The following is a 22,450-nucleotide window of genomic DNA, read 5'->3' as shown; positions in this document are numbered from 1 at the left end:
GGCGAGAAGACGAGGCAAACGCGAGCCTTCCAAGAAGACACCACCTGGTAGAGCGACAGGCCATCTGAAGCGTAGATGATACCCGGGACGACCTCGGCTCCGCTCACGTCCCTCTCCTCGACCTCGTAGCCCACGCTCGTTTCTGGCCACCAGTGGGAAGAGCCGCCCGATTCGATCTCTGAGCGCTTCGAGATCACCAAAGCGGGCTCGGCCCCACCGCCTGCGAGCGCCCTGAAGGCCACGTCCGAGAACACAGACAGGGTCTCCCTGAACACGGCGAATGCGCTGTCTGCGGGCCGCAGCCTCCTGGGAGGACGGGGCTCCGCGAATCGCTGGATGCTCAGCAGTCTTCCATCCTCGTCGGCGGTGATCAGCGCACCGTCACCCAGCCGCGTCGCATAAAGCGTCGACGAGGAGCTCAGGGGGCTCTGGCGCAGGCGCCGCCGACGTTCCTGCTCGTATGCGTGGCGGCACCTCAAACGGTAGCCTTCGAGCCACTGCGGATGAAGGCGGGCTCGCAGGTTTCGACCCCGTGTCCCGAACAGGTAGGCCAGCTCGTCGTCCGAGAGTTCCGCTTTGCCGGCGCAGAGGCACGCGTAGATGTAGCAGATGTACTTATCACACATGCGGACGATTGGCCCCGAACGGCCCCCTCCCAAACGTTTCGGAGGCAAACGGGCTTCGAGGGAGCTGCTCCCGAAGGCTTCTACCCCATGGACATGACCGCGACTTTCTGCTCCGCGTGGAGCCGGGCCGCCGGACATGCCAGCGGATCGCAGCAGGCAACGCTGGTCCAGGCTGTGGAGTCTGCGTTTCGGAGGTATGAGGAAAGGGCTCGGAGGGAGAGCGTGGAACGCAGGGAGCGTGAGACGAGCGGAGGGGAGCGCGGCGAGCGCAGAGCCGGAAGGTTCCCACAAGACGACGTAGAAATGTACACAGAAGGCGAGTCGCTCGATCTGGACTCTCCATCCGAGAGGTCCTTAGTGAACCTGAGGCGCAGCGAAAGCGAAGAGAGCATGTCTGTGCACTCTCAAGGCAGCGAAGGCGAACCTGAGGGCGAACCCGCGGACAAACGCGAGTACAGCATTTCCTGGGTACCCGTGAGACGGGAAAGACGCCGGCGCGAAGACTCTCTGAGCGACGGAGGCCTCGGTCCGGGAGATCCACCACAAGGGCCTGCCCGGTGCCTCAAGTGCGAAGCCTACGACGCCCACTGCAAGTCCGCTGCCGAGAGCTACAGACGGACCTTGGGCTGCTACACGAAAACGGTGTCCGAGCTCATGTTGGGCTTTAGAACCGTGCTGGAGAGGTATCCCGAGCTGAGGGTCGACACGGGCGACGAACGCCTGCACTTCATGGTTCAAGCTGCTCTGGGCCGTAACAACCTGGTCCGAGAAATGGTCCGCCTTTCCGCGAGGAGGACTCACGATCGCACGCGTGGGGAGTCCGGGCAGGGAGAGTCCTGTCGAGAGTCTGCGTCGGCGGCGACCGTGTGCGAAGCGCTGAACTCCTGCTACACGGACGGCGAGGCGCTGCGGATGATCCTGGAGCGCTACACCGACCTGTACGTGAGATACATGGAGGTGTGGAGGGGGATGTGCGCAAAGATTTCCAGGGATGTTACGCCGCTGGAATTTGTGGAAATCGTGCGGGACAGACCCGGGGTGAGCCACGGCGAGCCGTGGAGCGAGGCAAGAGCGTACGTGGGTCGCTTGCTTGTCAAGGCGTCTTTGCTGGTGCCCAGGCGCGTCGGGGACGATTGCGCCCGGACGCTCAGGATGCTGGACGTCGAACTTTCCCGAGCCAGACCTCGAAGCTCAGAAGGTCGGGACAGGGTCCTCGTAGGGCACGTGGAAGACGTGCGCGAGCTTCTCGACGAGGCAGGCTCCGGAATGTGGAGCTGGGATTTTCACTTGAACGACGCCTACTTTGACATCAGGAGCGACCTGGCGGTTCTCGAGAGCCTAATCGGAATCGGCGACATCTCCGTCAAGAGCCTGCTTTACGAGAGATCCCTACTGATCTCTCAGTTGAGAAAGGTCGTGAGGAACGAAGGCTCTCTGGAGCTCAGCCTGAGCAAGGCACGCGGTGAGCTCACGGAGGCCCAGGCATCGAGGCGCCGGCTTGAGGCCGCCGGCTCCTTCTTCGCGTTCTGAAGGTGTGCCTATGGGGGTGGGACGGGACACGGTGAGATACTTAACGCGGCCGGCAGCGGGCTCAACTCGACCACCCCCCTTACCATGGACGTCGACTGCGATTACTTGACGGTCGGCGGTGTCGACGCTGAACCTGACGGCCGGAATGACCCCTGTCCGCATTGCTCCTCCGCGCGCTCCCTGCGCAGGGCCCTGGTGTACAAGCCAGTGCACCAGGAATCTGATGGGGTCTCGGCATCCATTTCGGTCAGGCCGGTCACCTTCGAGGAGGCTTCGTCCGGCCGAATGGTCCCCTACGTGCTGTCGCACGAGACAAGGTACGGTCGCGGCATCGACCCGGAGGACGGGGACGAGACCGCGCATTACTACACGGTGCGGAACTGCCTCGCCTCGATCCGTGGCAGCGTCCACCTGAGAGACGCGGCGGAATACGGAACCTGGCTGTCAGAGGTGGACCAGTGTGCGGCGGCACTCGGCCGGTTGCGAAGCGCAGCTCACGTCTGCTCTCACCTGCCCGACCTGAAACGATTTGTGCTCGAGCAGAAAAATGACGATGGCCTGCTGCACCTCGCCAGCAAGTGGCTCAGGCGGGGCGAACACGCAACCGTCGGGATCGAGATGTTCGGGCCCTTTTTCGTCGATGTGGCTTTCGCGCCGGTTCTTCACAAGATCTTGAGATCTGACTGGCTCGTTATGCGCAAACGGAACTGTGGCACCTGCAACGAACTGAAACCGGGCTGGGCTCAGGAGTTCTACGACGCTCGCGAGGTCCCGCGCTCGCCAGACAGTGAGATGAGGTTCGTGGGCCACCCGACTTGTCCTTGTTGCAAGCCGGGGGAGGCGAAGGACCTTGGCGTCGTGGCTCGGGCCATTGTGAGGGAGATGAGGCTCTGCGGATACACCCCTTGGTCCGCTGTGCAGGCGGTGCGGCGCTGCGAAAGCTCCATGCTGGAGCTGTCGTGCTCCGAGTGCCGTCGGGTGATTTTTACCCATTGCGCATTTCTCATGGAGTGCGCTGCGGTCGAGGCTTCTCGGGAACGCGACTGGCTGGTCCGCAACGAGGCCGTGATTCAACTGTGCTGGGTCGTTCATTCCCTCCTTCCGCTCGAGAAGCAAGCCGCGTTCCCTGCGACGGACCTTTCGGGCGCCTGCTGCGTATCGGAAAACTTTGCAGAATCAGAAGATGGGGGTGGAGGAGAAGGAGAAATCCCCAGACGAGGAGAAGAAGGAGGGAACGGGGAAGGAGAAGAGGATTTGCCGGCTTGCGAGACGCGCCAGCACGGAGGGGCTGCTGCGATGTACACTTGGGCTTTTTCGGTGGCCGCGCACTGCGTCGCGTTTCAAACCTACGAGCGAAACGGCTCGCTGGATTTGGAAAAGATCGTGGTGCTGTACGCAAACGATCATCTCCCCATGCTCCTCGACGATCAGGACGCCCGGGGACAAGGCATCCTGACGACGAGCGTGTCGCCGGACCCCAGACTGTTTGAGACGGCAGCGCTGAACACTGGCTTCGTCTCTCCTGGGCTCGACCCGAGGGATCGCCTCGAGGAGCGGGACATGCGGGTCCCCCCCGCCGGAGAAGTGCTGTACGAGCTCCCTGCACCGAGGACATTCCGTCGCTCGGGTTCCGGGACCCCGGTCGCCCTGGCGGAGATCCCCAGTCACACCGAGGCCCGGGCTCAGGATCCCGAAGCGATAGCGGCCGCCATAGCGCTTCACTTTCCCAAAGTGTCGCCGTGCGCTCTCGACCGTCTGAGCCTAAAAGTGCCTCGACCCAGCTCGCTCAGGGCTGACGCCAGCTTGTTCTGGCCTGTGTTTGTCAACCCCACAAGGTCCTGCCACAAGCTGTTCAAGGCCCTGGCTCTGCCCGCGTCTCCGAGTCCCGCTTACGCGCTAGAAACGTTGGCGCGAGGATGGCGACGGGTGAAGGACCTCGTGCGACCAGACTCGCCTCTGCCCACCGCCTCCGGAGGGTGGGTCGCTGTGGAGCGCGAGCATTACGAACGTTATTTCGAGGGCCCCCTGGACCTCTTGACGCGCGCAGGGTTGACGAGTGAGAGCGAAAAGGAGGCGATGCAAGAGGCTTTGACGAGAGGCGTTTTGCCGTGCTTCGCGGCCGAAGGGGAAAGCTTACCCGACGCGCTTGTGAATTCCACCCTGGCGCTATCGTTCGCGGCCAGCGGGTTGAGACTCTCTTCGCCTCGTCACCTTGGAGGAGTAGAGCGGGGTCGGCGAGGAGTAGAGGCGGACGGCCGGTCCGCGGTGAGAGTCACCGTGGCGGGTCTGTTGTACTTTGCGGCGTGGTACGTGCTGGTGTACGGTAACGCTCTGCACTCTCGTCCCAGCGCTCTCGAGGTTCTGGCTCGCAACCCGGGAGGAACGGACGCAGACAGGCACTTGCGTGCGGCCATGGAACTGAAGATCGACCGACGCGCCACGACAGGAGACTGGGGAGAGGACGACGTCGGCCCAGACCCGTCTTGCCGCTACTCTGTCCACGGGTACAACGACCGCAGCATCGTGAGAGCCATGCTGATCGTGTTTGAGGGATTGCTCGATGCTCGAACCGTGCTGCGCGCGGCACAGCTGTACGTGCCCGAGCTCACGGCTCAGCTGCCTTTCTTCATGGCCCTAAACGTCGTTCCCTGTACGGTGAAGAGCGCGATCGAGGCACGCGACTCGTGGTTCGCTGCCCGCCTAGGCAACGCGGAGTCGTCTCCGAACGACCCGCCTTACGCCTACCTGGGCGACATTGCCCACGGGATTCGCAGCAGTATGAGAGGCGCCTTAGATCGCGGCGACGAGCGGCCCGTCGCGGCTCCTCCAGCGAGCCTCGACGCTCGAGCCTCAGACCCCTGGCACGGCTGCCTCCTGTCTCTGAGCGAGAGCGACGACGACTGGGGTTCTATCCTCAGTTGCGCGACGCGCGACCTGGAGAGCATGTCTGTTCAGAGCGACCCAGATTGCTGGGAAAACGAGGTGGAACCAGGGAACCAGTACGTCGATTCGACCGCTCGCCATCCAGGCACTGCAGACGGGACGGAACGAGTAGCGACCTGCTCTGAGAGCGCCCCTCGAGACCCCCCGGTCGCCTCCGGAGATCAAGACGTTCCGAGCGCGGCACTCGCGCAGCGTGACTGCCCTCGGTCGACGCTGGAAACGCTGCTGGTGGTGGACTCTCCAGATAGTCTCGGCTTTGCGCACCAAAAGGTTTTTCCCAGCGAAACCGCGGACGCGAACGAATGGCCGGGCTTTGTTGGGGTGAGCTCGGTTCCGAGTCTGAGAAAGCCTTGCCTGACGAACGTGTGGAATACGACTTCACTACACAGTCAGAAGGAACATTCGGTACACTGCCCCGTTGCCGAGTGAGAGACGGTGCGTGCGCTACAAATTGAAGCAAATTGAAGTGGATGAAACCTAATAGTACATGCTGCTTTGAGTGTCCTCTTCCCGCTGAGGGAGCCCTAGAGAGCTTTCCCCCGCCCCGTCACCGTGCGTGTGCTCAGACCCTCTCGAGGTCCACCCGTCTCCAGCCACTCCTTCCCCGTCGAGTTCTTCGTTCTGATTGGCAAAGGCGGCGGCGAGCGCTCTGGTGACCAGGTCGTACCTCTCCAACGGGTTGAGCTGAGCGAGGGTCACAGGCCCGGCGACAGCGGGCTCGACCACAATCACCCGATTCCACTTGATGACTTGATTTTGTATCCGTACGACAAACGGGCCGTAGGGTTGCACCTCGAAGCCTTGTTCCGTGGGCAGAGAAAGCATTTCGTATCGTCCGTCTCTACCCAGCACGTCCTCCAGCGGGCTTCGCGGTCCCGTGGCTCTTTCGGAAAAGCCGCACAGCCCGTACACTTGGTGGATGAGCTCCTCGTCCTCGGGCAAAGTCCACTCTCTGAAGTAGTTTCTCATATCCCCGGCCTGGAGCCACGACACGCAGCTGCGCTCCTTACTGCGGCCGCCCTTTGAGCACATCGGAGAGCCGTAGGCTGAGTGCGGGCACGCTCCGAAAACGGCGATGTACGCCCGCTTCAGCTTGTCAGCTGCCGCGTCGGGCACGTATTGTCGCAGGTTTAGCTGGGAGAGGGTTTCCCACACGGCGGCCAGACCTTCCAAAGCACCCCATGCGGGCCCGTTCCCGTCCCAGACGTACAGCGTGTCGACAAGGCACGCCAGCAGGTCGACCCTAAATCCCGTCTTGACCCTCCAAATGCGAGCCGGCTGTATGCGCTTCATGGTGAAGCCGAGAACCCTCAGGGAAAGGATCTGAACTCTGAGGAGGCACTGTAGCACGTGGTAGGCCAGCAGTACCTTGTCGTCGTAGAACCACGACACGAGCGACCCCTTGGAGCACCCGAGGTTCACAGACCCGGGGCTCTCGCCCACAAACACCCCGAGCGCCATTTCCTCCGTGTCTTTGGTCACGCAGTGTAGGGCGAAGGTGCGTGCAGCAAAGGAGTGGACTTGCAGGCGCGTGTGCATGTCCAGCAGATTCACCAGAGACTCGTAGGCCATGTGAATCCTGTGTATGATCAAGCCCTGGACGTCCTGGACGGTGCACACGGCACCCAGGTAGTTGGTCTTTTTCCCGAGCACTCGAAGGAGATGTGGCGTGTCCTCCTTGCACAAGCTCGGCAAACTGTCCACGAGAATCTCCGTGAGCCTGAAACCCCGGTCCGGCGGAGCAGAGAGGTCCACGGTGAAGTACCACTGCTCCGAGAGCTCGCAGTTGAGCACGGTGCGCTCCACCGCCGGCACGTAGGCAAACCCTGTGGGCCATGAGAGCTTCGTGCACCGGGCGTGCCCCCGTCTCGTCATATCCCCGTCCCTGTGCGAGTACTCTCTGCCCATCCTCCACAGGAACCTTTGGCAAGTGATTGATCCGCGTACCAGGTCCAACACAGCTGGCCCCCGCTGCATTTGCTTGTCCTTTGCGCCCTGGCCCCACGCGTCCCATCGCTCCGGCTTGTTGAGTCCGTGGCACGGCCTGCTGACGCAGTCCTCCTCTGAGTGACGTTTCACGGTGAGGTTGCTGATCAAATCGGTTATGTCCCTCGAAACCAGGTAAGTGACGGGGTGAAAGCGGGCGCAGTCGGACAGTTGCCTCTCCCGCCGCGAGAGCCCTCTGGACCTCCATCTCATGCAATTAGCCTTATGCACCCGCTCGCGTTTGGCCGAGCTGAGACTGTCCTCCTCGCCGCGACTGTCCTCCATTCGGATGGGGCCCTGAAGCGACTGCCTATCTGCGCTTCCCGAGGGGTTGAGTCCTCCCGAAGCGACGAGCGCCTCTTCTCCGTCGCACCGGGTCGTCTCTGGCAAGGGGTCCTCCGATTTTAGGCGAAGAAGGGTTAGAGTCGTGTCCGCACTCGTGCTCTGCTCGGGGTAAAAGGACTCTTGTAAGACTCTGTACACCATGTCGCTGCTCTGGAAATTGTCGATGTCAGTTCTGGCGAAGAAGAGATTCGTAGTGTTGTCTGTCACAATGCAGTCCAGGGAGCCTGCCGTGTGGAGGGAGCCTGCCGTGTGGAGGGAGCCGGTCGAGCGAAGGGAGCTCGCCTCGTCCTCGTCGCAAAGTCCGAAGTCCTGCAGCTCGGCGAGGGCGTCCCGCTTTTCGACCTTGGCACTGGGCGAACTGTGGCAGCCTCTGTCACAGTCTGTCAATCTCTCCCATTCCGCAGAGAGGAGGCCCTCGTTCACAGGGTTCACGTCCGCGTCTAGGTAGGTCACGGTCCGCGGCTTGCTCGAAGGTTCGCTCGACGACCCGCGAGAGAGAGCCAGTTCCCTTGTCAGATCGCTGCTCATCTTCATAATGTGCTCCAGGCCGCAGCATTCTTCCAGCGTCCGCTGGCTCGCGGACTGGGATGCCTCTGGAAAAAGCGGCTGACAGGGATCCATCGTCATGCTTTTTGTGACGTGCGGATTGCTCAGCGTGTTACTCTTGCGCTTCCTCCTGCCGGTCTTGGTTCGGGCTGGACTGGTGGCACGGGCGCGTCCCGAAGCCTGGCAAGACAGAATTTCCGCCAGGGTCTTACAGCGCTCCAGTGTCCTCCTCGCTGGCCCCAGCGAGGACAACTCGTCCTCCTTCAGGACCTCTATCATGCAGGCGAGCCCGGGCGCCGCTGCGGCCCCGTCGCACCGCGTCAACCAGTCGAACCGCTCTCTCAAAGAGCTGCGATCCCTGGACCCGGGCCCCAGCCACGTGGCCCGCGGCCAGCGCCCCGTCTCTTCGGACCGCGGCGGTCTCCCGAGGCAATCCAGCACCGTGGACCAGAGGTGAGCGTCCGCCATGCCCGTCCTGCAAAACTCAGAGATGGCGGCCTCCGTTGTCGAGCCATCGTCCGGGAGCGCTCCGGCGCGCAGCACGCTCAGCGCCAAGTTGGAGCACGCGGCACGAAAACTGTCTTCGTCGTCGGTCAGCGCAGAGGCCCTGTAAAGCCCGGGCATGGAAACTAAGGGGAGCAGCGACATTGTCTCCCCTGTGTGTCGGTGGATGACGAAGGCGCATGAGAGCTTGGAGGTGCGGCTGTGAGAGTCGTCATCCTTTGCGTTCTGGTACAGAACTCTGCAAGGATGGCGATCGGTGGAGCGGAGGTCTCTCAGGGAGTCCAACACGCAGACCAGCGCTCTGCGGACCACGACGTCGCGGACCTGCTTTCCTCGGGTCTCCCTCAGCCAGCTGTGGAGCGGCAGCCACCCGGCCCCCGACGTTGTCACCACGTGCATGACAGTCGACGGCGCTCCTCCCGCTTGCTCCAGCGCGATGCAATCGAGCTGCGGGTAGTGCTGCCCGACCCCCGGCGAAAAGACCTGTCCTTCGTCTTTCAGCCTGACCATCCGCCTCGCTCTGCATTGGTTCTCGTAAGCCCTCGCGGCTTCGTGCAAGGTTTGCTCCAGGTGTTTGTTGGAAACCAACACACTCAGGACGACGGAGACGTCCCCGTGGAGCGAGGTGCGCACCTCGCGCACCCTCACCAGCGGCTTACTCTGTGTCCTTTGGCTCGTCATTTCGGGTCCGGGCGCGGCCCTCAGCTCGTGAAACAGGCAATGGTTCCTCACGAAGCCGTAGAGGGGTTCGGGCATCCTCAGCTCGAAGCGGTCGGTCGACGGGGTCCACGACCAGCTCTCCAGCTCCGAGCCCAGGTTGAAGTAGTAGGGAATCGAAACGCCTAGCCTGGTGCTCTGCTTGTCCTGATATCTCCACCAGAGCTTGAGGATGCTGGCATGAAGGTGAAGCTCCTCTTCTGGGTCGTGAGCCGAGCGCCGGGATGCGTCGGGACCTAGCGCTAGAAGTAGGTGCCTGGCGACGTCCCTCAACTCGCCGGGGGATCTGTAAAACGTGTAGCGCCTCCTTTTGGCCAGGCTGACGAAGAGCATTACGAAGTACGGAGTGTGGAGGGTGGCCAAGTGTTCCAACCGCCGCAGGTTCAGCCCCACTTCTTGCGGTGCGCGGTTATCGCAGCGATCTTCCACCTCCAGCACGTGGCGACACAACGATGGTTCGAAACGTATTTTCACCCCTCTGCACAGCTGACAATATTTGCACTGGCCTGAGACGAAAAACGAACTTAGTCCGATCGAGCCCCTTAGGTCTTGCGGGTGGTAGAAGTAATCTCTGCGCTCTGCTGCGAGGCGGTCCCGCTCCCCCGGTGGAATCTCCCACGTAGCCCGATTGCAGAGGTAACAGATGGCCTCTTCGACGCAGTCGAAGCAGTCTCGGTCGACGTGGAGTTCCAGAGCACCTGCGTGCAGTGCTGCGGCTGCCACCAGCCACTTGGAGACGCCGTCCTTTGGATCCATGGGCTCAGCTGCGCAACTGACAAAAAAAACATAACACAGAGGAATGGTTGGGCAGGGGTGAGAGACAGAGGAAAGGACTCAGATGATGATGATGATGATGATAATGATTATGATTTGTCACAGACGCGGTTAGTTTTTTTTTTTCACTGCGTTTTTATAACTTTGCCTCGTCCTTTTCACTGGATCGCTTCGCGCTTCGAAGAAAAGTCTGAAAAGTCTGTTAATATCCCTCACGTGACGCCCGCCATGTAAGCATCACGAGCGCCCCCCTGTCATCTTGACTCGGCGTCACAGTTTGTAAATGTTCAGCGAGGTGTCGCCGTCCAACACTGTGTGCGTTACCATCAGTCTGTACTCTCTGTCTCTCGCGTGGTAGTACAGGGTGTGTTGCACGGCTATGGCGAGGCAGCAAGCCCCGTCCGTCTTCCCGAGAGCCCAGGTCCTGAACTGGTCCCGAAAGCCTTGCGGCTCACACACACGGCGAGACCTGGAGCCGCTGCTGAAAGGCGTGGGCTTCAGGGTGCCCAGGGATGCCGGCAGCTCGTACCAGAAAGCGGGAGATCCTGCCCGCGGGGAGCCCATCCTGCTCGAGGCCTCTGGGAGCTCACCGATGGCCGCCGCGGCGAGCCCGACATCTCCCTCGAAGTACGTGTGCGCGAAGCAGGAGGCTTCACCCTCGGGTGGCTCGGGCAGAGTCCCCGAAAAACCATCCACGTCTACGATGATGTAGCGCACGCCGAGACTCTCGTTTTTGTAGTCTACGCTGCGGACGGCCGCGGGCAGCGCGGTGACGTACCCGAAGAGCCAGGCCAGCACATCGGACTCGATCTTCACAGGGTCGGGCACGTGGTTGGACCAGACCACCGCCTGCATTCCCCTGATCTTCGGAACCGCCTTCATGCAAGCGCTCATCACGTCGAAGGAGTTCCAGCGGAGGTCTATCACGCAGGCTTGCTCCGTTCTCATGCCGATCAGGTGGTGCTTGCAGGCGACGGCTTTCTCGCATGACTCCGGAGACACCAGGTCGAGCGCCAGGGCTTCTCCGAAAAGCCTGTTTCCGTATTCGGGCGTGGGTGCCGTGATGGCGCGCCCTATCACGTACAGGGCGCTGAAGTTGTCGCGGCCCGGGAAGAGCTCCAGGGTTATCTCCTTGGGCAGCGCACTCTCGAAGCAATGCGGCTCTTCCTCCACCGAAACCGGTCCCCGTCTCTGGACACGAAAATTAAACTGGTCCACCACACAGAGGGGTCTCTCTGCGGTGCATCCGAAGTGGGATGGGCGTGATTTGTACACGTACAGTCCCGGAGGCAGGGTCCTGGAACGGTCTACCTGGTAGACCAACACAGAGTCGCAGCATTTGGGGTATCTCGCGCTCCGGTTGCACATCAGCCACCTGTACGCCGCTGCCACCGGCTCCATTTCGTACGCCCACAGGACTTGGGACTGGGCTCTGGCGATTTCGCGGGAGGAGCCCTGCCCGCCCGGTTTGGTGGCGCACCGTCGGCGGCGTTCGGGGTTCGGAACATCTGCGCCGTCCCCCCCTCTGTAGCGCTGTTCCGCGGACGCGCTAATCCGTTGCGCGCAAGTGCAGGGCCCTTCTTTCGTGCCATGTCGCAGCAACGCGTCCACTGCATGCCTAAAGTTGAACCTGTGGTGGGAGCAGTTGGTCGTGCCCTCTCCGAGAGACCTCAGGCTCACGCCTTCAGTTCCGGGGGCGTACAGCACGCCGCCGATCACTGGCACGGGGTCTAGCGCCAAGGCCCTGTACAGGGAGCAGCACAGCTCCCGCTTCGCTTCCATCGTGGACTGAGCTTCCTCAGACGGCGGAGGGGGCCACGGGTGTTATGTCGACGATGTCGCGAGGAGAGGGGGAAGCTCCTCGAGAGGGCCCTCACGACGCCTTTGCAGGGAGGGTACCCGTCGAACTGTTGATGGAGTGTAAAAGAAAGCGTCAGAAGGCCTCAGTGGAGGCCGCTCTCAAGTCTACGAATCTATACAGGAGAGTTTCCACGATCAGCTACGTCGGCGGAGCGTCCAAGGTCGGCAGAGCGAGGGTCGACAAGCGGTCGGGGTGCGCAAAGTGCCTGTCGTGTCTGGTGACCTTGGTCAAAGGCAGCAAGCAAAGGAGCAGAGCCGGCGTCAAGCTCCGATGTCCTTGCGAAGCCAGGGTGTGCGAGACCTGTTTCGTGAATGACCCACACTGGTACCTGACGGAGCCTCACTTCAGCAGCTGCCCGTCCCTCCGCGGGTTCATCTGTTCCACGTGCGCCTGTTTTGCAGGACTCGTCGAGAAACCATGTTGCCTCTGGATGTGCCCGGGCTGTTCGGACGGGGTCCGAGAGAAGGGCGTCGCCTGCTCGCTGTGCTCAAAACCCGTGCCTCGCGGGAAGCCATCCGCGCGTCGCTCCCTCTGGTGCGAAGCGGCGGATCCGGGTCGACGGGCTGCGGAGCCTCCCTCGGACGCCCCATGTTTGGACGAGGGCAAAGTCTCAGACGGCAGGGAGCTGATCAAGGCTCGCGTCTTGGAGCGTGCGGCAGAGAGAAGACACCTGTCGTCTGCCGACCTCGCCGTCCTCTTCCCGGAGTGCGAGCCTCGGCCGGGCAGATGCTCGTGCGAGGCAAACGGCGACCCCAATCCCATGTGCCCACGCTGCACCCCCGTGCTGGCCGTGTTGGAGCTGCTGGCCAGGAACCCGAAACCGCTCATGGCATCTTTCGCGGAGCGCGCGGTGCCTGGACGAGCCCTGGCCCGTAACACGTACGACAGGGCCCTGCTCACGGAGATGCTGAATGACAGAGGGCTCCCTTGGTGCGCTAATCGCAACTCCTGCAAAGGAATGCTGGTCAACGTGCGGACGGGCCCCTTGACGACTCTGATGTCCCCAGAGGCTTACAAGCAATATGTTCTGGAACGAGATAAGGTGCAGCGCTCGGGCGACGGCGAGCCGAACATCGTGCCGCAGCCTTCCTGCTGCGTCCTGTGCCTGCTGTTTAATCAGTCCGCCGCGGTCTCGCAGATGTGCGGTTCGCAGGGCCTCCGGCTCGAAACCCCCCGCACGGACCCCGTGTACTACTTCAACGTGAAGTTCGCACCAGACGTGGGCCTGCCTGAGGTATCGGTGAGAGACTACCAAGGGTTCCTTGTCAACTTTCAAGGTTCCGTGGGAAGCTACAAGCCCGCGTTCTACTACAACTGGAGACACATGCTGGAAATGTTACACAGAGACGCCTCTGGAGCAGTGACCCTCATTCACCCCGGACAAAGGCAGCTTTAGACTCTTGTCTCTTCGAGGTACGATAAGCTGTGCTCGAAAAGGGCGACTGTTTTGTAAAAGAAAAAAAAAAGAGAAAAGCCAACCGTTGATCAATTAGGATTTAAAGTATGAACTCACTTACGTGGTCCTGAGCTCTAAGCTGTGCGATCCAGGTTCAGCAACACGAAGCCTTGTGAGATTCTGCAAAGTGGAAAAAGAGGGGAGTATGCAAAGGAAAGATTGCCCTCCTCTGTGTTGCTCTTTGCAGCGTGACAACTGGCTTTGCACGGGCCCTTGGTAGAAATCTGCCACGCTGCACTGAGTCTTAATCTCTGTGGTTGGACCTCACTGTCCTCTTTGCCCCTCCCTCTTTCCCTGCAGCGGGTGTGGGGGGGCTTACAATCAGCCTCCTCCTCCTTCAGAATGAAGGCCCCACCTTCTAACGTTTCCTCTTTTTCTTCCAGTGTCCTCCTTCTCCCTCTCTGTCTGACTCTGCCTCGCTGAAGTCTGACGGGAGTGCGGCGGACCGGAAACGGAAACTAGACCAGAAGATTTGGATCACAGGCCCTTTAAAACTTGTTCCGTGCAAACCAAGACAGGTCATAGTAACCTTACGCGAGTTTAACAAAGACTGGAGGGAAGTTGCTCCGTGAAGAGCGCGACAGTTCGAGAGAGAGAAAAATCAATCCTTCTGCCATGGAAAAGTACTGGAAGACCAGCTTTTGCCTGGGCAAGGGGGGCTTCGGCAAAGTGTTTCTGGGAAAGAGGCGAAGCGACGGGATTTCCGTGGCCCTGAAGATTATCCCGCTCTCGCGTACGAGATGCTGCGAGGTTGATGGGACCAGTAAGCCATTCGAAGCTGTCGCCTTGGAAATGGTCTCCAAAGACCCTCCGTTTCCTGGGATCATCCGCATGCTGGACTTTTACAAGACCCCGTATAATTGGGTGATAGTCACGGAGAAGCCAGAGAACACGCAAGATCTGTACGAATACATCACGATCAGTAAGCGTCTGCGCGAGGACACGGCCAGAGAATTTTTAGGTCAGGTCATCCAGGCCTTGCTCCACTGTCACAGCCGCGGTGTTGTGCACATGGACGTAAAAGACGAAAACCTGCTGGTGGACCTGACGACGCTCGAGCTGAAACTCATCGACTTTGGCTCCGCCGAATTTCTTGAACCCGACAAAGTGTACGACATGTTCCACGGGACTGCGGCATATGGGCCCCCCGAACGGCTCACACAAGGATGCTACAAAGCTCTTCCATCTGAGGTTTGGTCGTTGGGGATTCTTTTGTACGACATGGTGCACGGGGACATACCATTTGGAAACGACAGGGAGCTCCTACTGGGCGAGCTTAGATTCGAAAAAGACCTCTCTGAGGACTGCGTGGCCCTGATAAAATGGTGTTTGAGCAGGACGCCCGAAGAGAGACCGATGCTGAAAGACATACTGGCCCACCCTTGGATGCTGAAGCGAGGCTCGGAGGCGCACGAAGGCGACGCCACGGCTGGAGCCCCGAAGCCCACGCGAGGGGATCTCCAGCAATCGGAGCCCGGCTCTGCTCTGGCGGCCCGAGCCCACGATGTCGACACGCCGACCCGTCGAGGGTCCGTCTCGTCCGTGGGAAACGAAAAGCAGCTTCGTCCGGCGATGGCGACGCTCTGCTCCGAGGGCTTCGAATCAATCTGGAGGAGATTGCCGTCCTTCGACCGACTTCCCAGTCGTCAGGGGAGTATCGCCGCAGAGACAGGACTTACCGAGGCTCGTTGCCACTCAGAGGTCTCGCAGAGCGGAGCTCATCGTCCGGGTCAGGGAGAGCTCCCAAAAACGGAGTAGGATGTAGGATGTTGAACAAAATGGCTAACTGCTCATGTTGTATAGATGCCAGTTCCATGATAACTCAATAGAGCTTGTTCCCTGATGCCTACTGTACAGTTTTTTTTTTTGCCTTGTTCGAATAAAAGTCAAACTGGAACCTCAACGTTGCATATTCGCTTTCTTTTTTGCTCATGGGTTTTGTCCCAACATGACTATTTGAAGAGATATTTTTCTAATTATTGGATACATCACACAATCTCGGTTTTTAAAGATTGAAAAATTTAAAAAAAAAATACATTGGTGTGTACATTTTTAATCGTATAATGGTCAGTATATACACGTTAGATAAAGTGATTACCACACACAAAGGTTACATGATTTTGGTCAGCATATACACAGGTTAAATGAAGTGAATACCATATACAAGGAATGGCAGCCAGAGCTGTCTGCTGTGACGTTACTTTGATGACCCAGACCTCCCGCTCGCCGTAGCACCAACAGAGTGGGGTGGAAATGAAACGGTCCAAAGAACCTTCATGCAGCTCTACTCAAAAAGAAAAACAAAAACAAAACAAGAGTGTGTTGGAAAAGTCAGCAGAAGTCGATGGTATTTACTTACCAAATACCAAAAGAAACAAAATTAGTTGTAGCGTTAGATACAAGGGGGCTTACAAAGAGGCTCCGACCCAAGTTTAGGGACACTGACCTGAGTTCTGAGACTCAGACCATCAGAGGAAGCTTTGGACCTTAATCTCTCACAAAAAGAGTCTCAGTGAAAATCTGCTAAAAATGTATACTGAAAAAAAAAAAAAAATTGTTCCACACGCTCTCTTGTAGGTCCGTTCGACCCCAACACTAACTAAAACTAAACAGTAGCTCCGCACACTGTCTCGCGGGGTCCGTGAGACCCAACGCCGACTGGAACCAAACAGTGGGTCCGCGCGCTGTCTCGCGGGGTCCGTTAGACCCCGAACAGAATTGGAACGAAACACAGGCTCTGCGCGCTGTCTCGCGGGGTCCGTGAAACCCCGTACAGAATTGGAACGAAACACAGGCTCCGCGCGCTGTTTGCACGGTCCGTTAAACCCCGAACAGAAGTGGAACGAAACACAGGCTCCGCGTGCTGTCTCGCGGGGTCCGTGAGACCCCGTACAGAATTGGAGCGAAACACAGGCACCTCGCGCTGTCTCGCATGGTCCCAGCGACCCCGTCTCGATTTGGAACCAAACAGTGGCACCTCGCGCTGTCTCGCGTGGTCCGTGAGACCCCGTACAGAATTGGAACCAAACAGTGGCACCTCGCGCTGTCTCGCGGGGTCCGTGAGACCCCGTAGAGAGTTGGAACGAAACACAGGCTCTGCGCGCTGTCTCGCGGGGTCCGTGAGACCCCGTACAGAGTTGGAACGAAACACAGGCTCCGAGCGCTGTCTCCCGGGGTCCGTGAGACCCCGTACAGAATTGGAAGGAAACACAGGCTCCGCGCGCTGTCTTGCACGGTCCGTGAGACCCCGAACAGAATTGGAACCAAACTGTGGCTCCGAGCGCTGTCTCGCGGGGTCCGTGAGACCCCGTACAGAGTTGGAACGAAACACAGGCTCCGCGCGCTGTCTCGCGGGGTCCGTGAGACCCCGTACAGAGTTGGAACGAAACACAGGCTCCGAGCGCTGTCTCCCGGGGTCCGTGAGACCCCGTACAGAATTGGAACGAAACACAGGCTCCGCGCGCTGTTTGCACGGTCCGTTAGACCCCGAACAGAAGTGGAACGAAACACAGGCTCCGCGCGCTGTCTCGCGGGGTCCGTGAGACCCCGTACAGAATTGGAACGAAACACAGGCTCCGCGCGCTGTCTTGCACGGTCCGTGAGACCCCGAACAGAATTGGAACCAAACTGTGGCTCCGAGCGCTGTCTCGCGGGGTCCGTGAGACCCCGTACAGAGTTGGAACGAAACACAGGCTCCGCGCGCTGTCTCGCGGGGTCCGTGAGACCCCGTACAGAGTTGGAACGAAACACAGGCTCCGAGCGCTGTCTCCCGGGGTCCGTGAGACCCCGTACAGAATTGGAACGAAACACAGGCTCCGCGCGCTGTTTGCACGGTCCGTTAGACCCCGAACAGAAGTGGAACGAAACACAGGCTCCGCGCGCTGTCTCGCGGGGTCCGTGAGACCCCGTACAGAATTGGAACGAAACACAGGCTCCGCGCGCTGTCTTGCACGGTCCGTGAGACCCCGAACAGAATTGGAACCAAACTGTGGCTCCGAGCGCTGTCTCGCGGGGTCCGTGAGACCCCGTACAGAGTTGGAACGAAACACAGGCTCCGCGCGCTGTCTCGCGGGGTCCGTGAGACCCCGTACAGAGTTGGAACGAAACACAGGCTCCGAGCGCTGTCTCCCGGGGTCCGTGAGACCCCGTACAGAATTGGAACGAAACACAGGCTCCGCGCGCTGTTTGCACGGTCCGTTAGACCCCGAACAGAAGTGGAACGAAACACAGGCTCCGCGCGCTGTCTCGCGGGGTCCGTGAGACCCCGTACAGAATTGGAACGAAACACAGGCTCCGCGCGCTGTCTCGCACGGTCCCAGCGACCCCGTCTCGGTTTGGAACCAAACAGTTGCACCTCGGGCTGTCTCGCGTGGTCCGTGAGACCCCGTCTCGATTTGGAACCAAACAGTGGCACCTCGCGCTGTCTCGCGGGGTCCGTGAGACCCCGTACAGAGTTGGAACGAAACACAGGCTCCGCGCGCTGTCTCGCGGGGTCCGTGAGACCCCGTACAGAGTTGGAACGAAACACAGGCTCCGACCGCTGTCTCCCGGGGTCCGTGAGACCCCGTACAGAATTGGAACGAAACACAGGCTCCGCGCGCTGTTTGCACGGTCCGTTAGACCCCGAACAGAAGTGGAACGAAACACAGGCTCCGCGCGCTGTCTCGCGGGGTCCGTGAGACCCCGTACAGAATTGGAACGAAACACAGGCTCCGCGCGCTGTCTCGCACGGTCCCAGCGACCCCGTCTCGGTTTGGAACCAAACAGTTGCACCTCGGGCTGTCTCGCGTGGTCCGTGAGACCCCGTACAGAATTGGAACCAAACAGTGGCACCTCGCGCTGTCTCGCGGGGTCCGTGAGACCCCGTACAGAGTTGGAACGAAACACAGGCTCCGCGCGCTGTCTCGCGGGGTCCGTGAGACCCCGTACAGAGTTGGAACGAAACACAGGCTCCGAGCGCTGTCTCCCGGGGTCCGTGAGACCCCGTACAGAGTTGGAACGAAACACAGGCTCCGAGCGCTGTCTCCCGGGGTCCGTGAGACCCCGTACAGAGTTGGAAGGAAACACAGGCTCCGAGCGCTGTCTCGCGGGGTCCGTGAGACCCCGTACAGAATTGGAACGAAACACAGGCTCCGCGCGCTGTCTAACACGGTCCGTGAGACCCCGAACATAAGTGGAACGAAACACAGGCTCCGAGCGCTGTCTCGCGGGGTCCGTGAGACCCCGTACAGAATTGGAACGAAACACAGGCTCCGCGCGCTGTCTAACACGGTCCGTGAGACCCCGAACAGAATTGGAACGAAACACAGGCTCCGCGCGCTGTTTAGCGGGGTCCGTGAGACCCCGTACAGAATTGTAACCAAACAGTGGCACCTCGCGCTGTCTCGCGGGGTCCGTGAGACCCCGTACAGAATTGGAACGAAACACAGGCTCCGCGCGCTGTCTCGCGGAGTCCGTGAGACCCCGTACAGAATTGGAACGAAACACAGGCTCCGAGCGCTGTCTCCCGGGGTCCGTGAGACCCTGTACAGAATTGGAACGAAACACAGGCTCCGCGCGCTGTCTCGCACGGTCCCAGCGACCCCATCTCGATTTGGACCCAAACCGTGGCACCTCGCGCTGTCTCGCAGGGTCCGTGAGACCCCGTACAGAGTTGGAACGAAACACAGGCTCCGCGCGCTGTCTCGTACGGTCCGTGAGACCCCGAACAGAGTTGGAACCAAACTGTGGCTCCGCGCGCTGTCTCGCGGGGTCCGTGAGACCCCGTACAGAATTGGAACGAAACACAGGCTCCGCGCGCTGTCTCGGGGGTCCGTGAGACCCCGTACAGAATTGGAACGAAACACAGGCTCCGCGCGCTGTCTCGCGGGGTCCCAGCGACCCCGTACAGAGTTGGAACCAAACAGTGGCACCTCGCGATGTCTCGCACGGTCCGTGAGACCCCGAACAGAATTGGAACGAAACACAGGCTCCGAGCGCTGTCTCCCGGGGTCCGTGAGACCCCGTACAGAGTTGGAACGAAACACAGGCTCCGCGCGCTGTCTCGCACGGTCCCAGCGACCCCGTACCGATTTGGAACCAAACAGTGGCACCTCGCGCTGTCTCGCGGGGTCCGTGAGACCCCGTACAGAGTTGGAACCATCAGTTTCTCTTTGAAAGCTCAAACACGAACCTGTTTCTGTAGATCCATGACATGTGGGTTACAGTGGGCCACAGGCTGGTTTACCTTCTCCCTTTGCTGCGGATCAGCAGCACCAGTGTTGCTGGCTTGTGACTGTGGGGCAAGTAAGATTAACTGAATATCAAAAAAAATAAGTTGTTTCAAAGAAGTTGGATTTGACGAACATCCCACGTTGACCAACCTCAGAGTTCTTCATTGTTTTGGTCCTCGCCTCGTAGTTTAGCATGTCAAACGGGTCGAGCCACTCACCGTTGACTGTCTGTCCGGAATTGGACAGAACCAGACTGCAGGACAGCAAAAACAACCAGAGCATCTTCTCTGGAGACCAAATTGGTTTGAACTAACTAGCTAGTAACGGAAGAAGAAAACTATGGAAGCCGAAATTGCTTCCGGTTATTTTTTTTAAAAAAAAAGCAGCAGAAAACCATTTAGGTTTGTTCATTTGTTTCTCTTGACCTTTCTTGATCACATAAAAAAAAAGAAACGTAAACACAAACAGTACACTTCGAAAAGCCTCAAGGGTGATGTAGAAAAGTGAATGCTAAAGAAAAAAAAAATACTTGGGGTCAATCGCACCCCATGAGCCAGCGGGTGGAAGGGAACCGGAAAAGCGAGAGCCCCGGTGGTGGGCCATGAGAGAAGAGTGAATGCTAAAAAAAAAAAAAAATACTTGGGGTCAATCGCACCCCATGAGCCAGCGGGTGAAAGGGAACCGGAAAAACGAGACCCCCGGTGGTGGGCCATGAGAGAAGAGTGAATGCTAAAGAAAAAAAAAAATACTTGGGGTCAATCGCACCCCATGAGCCAGCGGGTGGAAGGGAACCGGAAAAACGAGACCCCCGGTGGTGGGCCATGAGAGAAGAGTGAATGCTACAGAAAAAAAAAAAATACTTGGGGTCAATCGCACCCCATGAGCCAGCGGGTGAAAGGGAACCGGTAAAGCGAGACCCCAGGTGGTGGGCCATGAGAGAAGAGTGAATGCTAAAGAAAAAAAAAAAAAAAAAACTTGGGGTCAATCGCACCCCATGAGCCAGCGCCAATCCCCTCAGTGGCCACACAAAAAAAAAAAAAAAACTTGGGGTCAATCGAACCCCACGAACCAGCGGGAGGAAGGTGGTTGCTAAATAAGTGGCGCCCCTGGTGGCTGAGGGCAATAAAAGAGAATGGGGTATTAGTGACCCCTAGAGGCAGGGTATAGAAATGAACGGTGGAAAACAAGACCCCTGGTGGTCGGGGGGTATAACTAAAATGGAGAAATGGCGGCCTCTGCTGGACGGGGACAAAAAGAAAAGGGGGGTTTGGCGCCCTCTACCAGTCGGGGATATAGAGGGTGCCTGAAACGTACAAAAAAATTTTTTCAGGAACTCGACCCTCTTCGATTGCGGGAGGGTGTACGGGGGGTGTACCTGTCTGGGGTCAATACCAAAGGGGGGTATGCGTTTTTAAAATGACCCCCCCTCCTTACCTTTTTTTTAATCCATGTTTTTCTTCCCCCTAAGACAGCACAAGGGTTAAATCACAATTAAAGCTGCATGTTGTAAACACAAACAATAAATATGATGCGAAAAACAAATACTGTCTTTAAAGAAAGTAGTTGGAATTCAAGATCTACATCAGAATATCACAGTCAAACTTTAGAGTTTCTCTTTGCAAAAAGTAGTTCAGTGAACTCCAAGTATCAAAGACTATACTCAAAATGAGATAGTATACTTGAAGTTTACTTTTTATATACTATCAACATAGTATAACCTTAAAATGTTCCAATTTAGTCTGAATAAATATTCAGATATACTTCCTACACTACACGTACATGCTCAGTACTTATACTTCTGAGTATACTTAATATATATACGTAAGTATACTTAGTCAAGCTACAAGTGTACTACTTTTTGCTAAGGGTTGTCATAAACAACATTTTCAATTTTATTTCAATTTTCATTTTCAATGTTATAATTATAATTGGGCATAATAATCTGCTTTTACTGTGTTTTTATTTTAAGGACGACATCTGATTTGTGAGCTTTAGGCTGCTCTCCCATGAATGCTTTTGAAGCTGCTCAGTGAAGGATCTTGACACGGCTCCTGAATCATTTTAAAGCTGCTCTTTTGTTGCTTAGTCTAAAGTTTATTTCCAATTGGTCAATTTGTGATTTGACATGAATTTGCTGCTGGTTTGTAGTCTCCTTCTGATCAATCCGTGTAAAGATCTTCTATAATTAAATGTTCTTAGTCATTTTAAATTTGCTTCGTGACTGCTCCCTGCTCCATGAATGCATGGCTGATTCAACCTGCAGTTTCTGTAAAACCTGTGTGTTGTGCAAGATCATGAAATTTCATTTTGTCATGTAAAACACCATTACTCGACTAAAAAGCGCAGTGTTAAGGGAAAGCAGTGCCATTTTTAAATCTAACCTGTGTGGACATATGTCAAGTCTCTTTTCTTATCATTTTAAGACTTTTGTAACCTATTCCCTTCTTTTGTTAACCACTTTAGAGTCCAGCTATAGCCATGTCCTGGTTGAGCTGCTTTCCGGCACCATCAACACAGAGGTCTTTATGAACATGGAGCCATTTGGGCCCATTTGTTATGTACTAAAAAACAGAGAGATGCTGCCAAGACGGCTTAGCCATTTAGAAATACCCGTTATTGAAGTGTTTGTGCCAGTTAAGTCTTTCATTTATGAAATGATGTTTTTCTAAATATGTAAAGAAAATTAAACTATAAAAAAGTTATATTTTCTATTTATAACAACTTTAACTTCTTTTATTTTTGACAGCAGCACATAGAAGTTCGCATCAAAATAAAATACAGCCTGCGTCAAAAAAGATTCTGCTGTTGCAGCAGATTTACTTAAATTAAAAATGCAAGAAAGTAAAAAGTGGTGCACCTTCATCGTTTTCCTCCTTTAACAATCAATTACAAACATCACAACATTAGTGCAAAATCAAGAAATCAATATAGTTATAAAAACACAATGCAA

General features: G+C 57.5%; 2 protein-coding genes and 1 pseudogene across 3 annotated transcripts in view; 1 reads left to right on the top strand and 2 right to left on the bottom strand.

The window, feature by feature from the left end:
- LOC144991884 (uncharacterized) overlaps nucleotides 1-20,953 on the bottom strand; it is a 32,280-nt gene extending 11,327 nt beyond the window's left edge. Inside the window, exons 1-3 of the mRNA XM_078946011.1 lie at nucleotides 20,935-20,953; nucleotides 19,651-19,753; nucleotides 19,461-19,562 (exon numbers count right to left, since the gene is read on the bottom strand). Of these exons, the coding sequence (XP_078802137.1) occupies nucleotides 19,461-19,562; nucleotides 19,651-19,695 (147 nt within the window). The 5' untranslated portion in view covers nucleotides 19,696-19,753; nucleotides 20,935-20,953. The remainder of the gene's footprint in view (nucleotides 1-19,460; nucleotides 19,563-19,650; nucleotides 19,754-20,934) is intronic.
- On the bottom strand, nucleotides 5,465-15,574 carry LOC144991882 (uncharacterized). The gene is made up of 2 exons (XM_078946008.1): nucleotides 15,446-15,574; nucleotides 5,465-9,969 (listed from the first exon to the last, which is right to left on the bottom strand). The coding sequence occupies exon 2, from the start codon at nucleotides 9,951-9,953 to the stop codon at nucleotides 5,577-5,579; it is 4,377 nt and encodes a 1,458-aa protein (XP_078802134.1). The 5' UTR covers nucleotides 9,954-9,969; nucleotides 15,446-15,574; the 3' UTR covers nucleotides 5,465-5,576.
- Nucleotides 13,904-15,191, top strand: LOC144991885 (serine/threonine-protein kinase pim-3 pseudogene; annotated as a pseudogene). The gene has a single exon (XR_013655546.1). The product of XR_013655546.1 is annotated as a serine/threonine-protein kinase pim-3 pseudogene (transcript).
- Nucleotides 20,954-22,450: the final 1,497 nt, after the last annotated feature.

The sequence above is a fragment of the Oryzias latipes genome, chromosome 4 (assembly GCF_053564925.1).
Source record: "Oryzias latipes strain Hd-rR chromosome 4, Olatipes_Hd-rR_3.1".
NCBI classification, from domain to species: Eukaryota; Metazoa; Chordata; class Actinopteri; order Beloniformes; family Adrianichthyidae; genus Oryzias; species Oryzias latipes.
This window is presented reverse-complemented; position numbering and strand designations above follow the sequence as displayed.

Bases quoted from the DNA above. Each gene is read 5' to 3' on its own strand.
- LOC144991882 (XM_078946008.1), bottom strand. From the start codon at position 9,953: ATGGATCCAAAGGACGGCGTCTCCAAGTGGCTGGTGGCAGCCGCAGCA.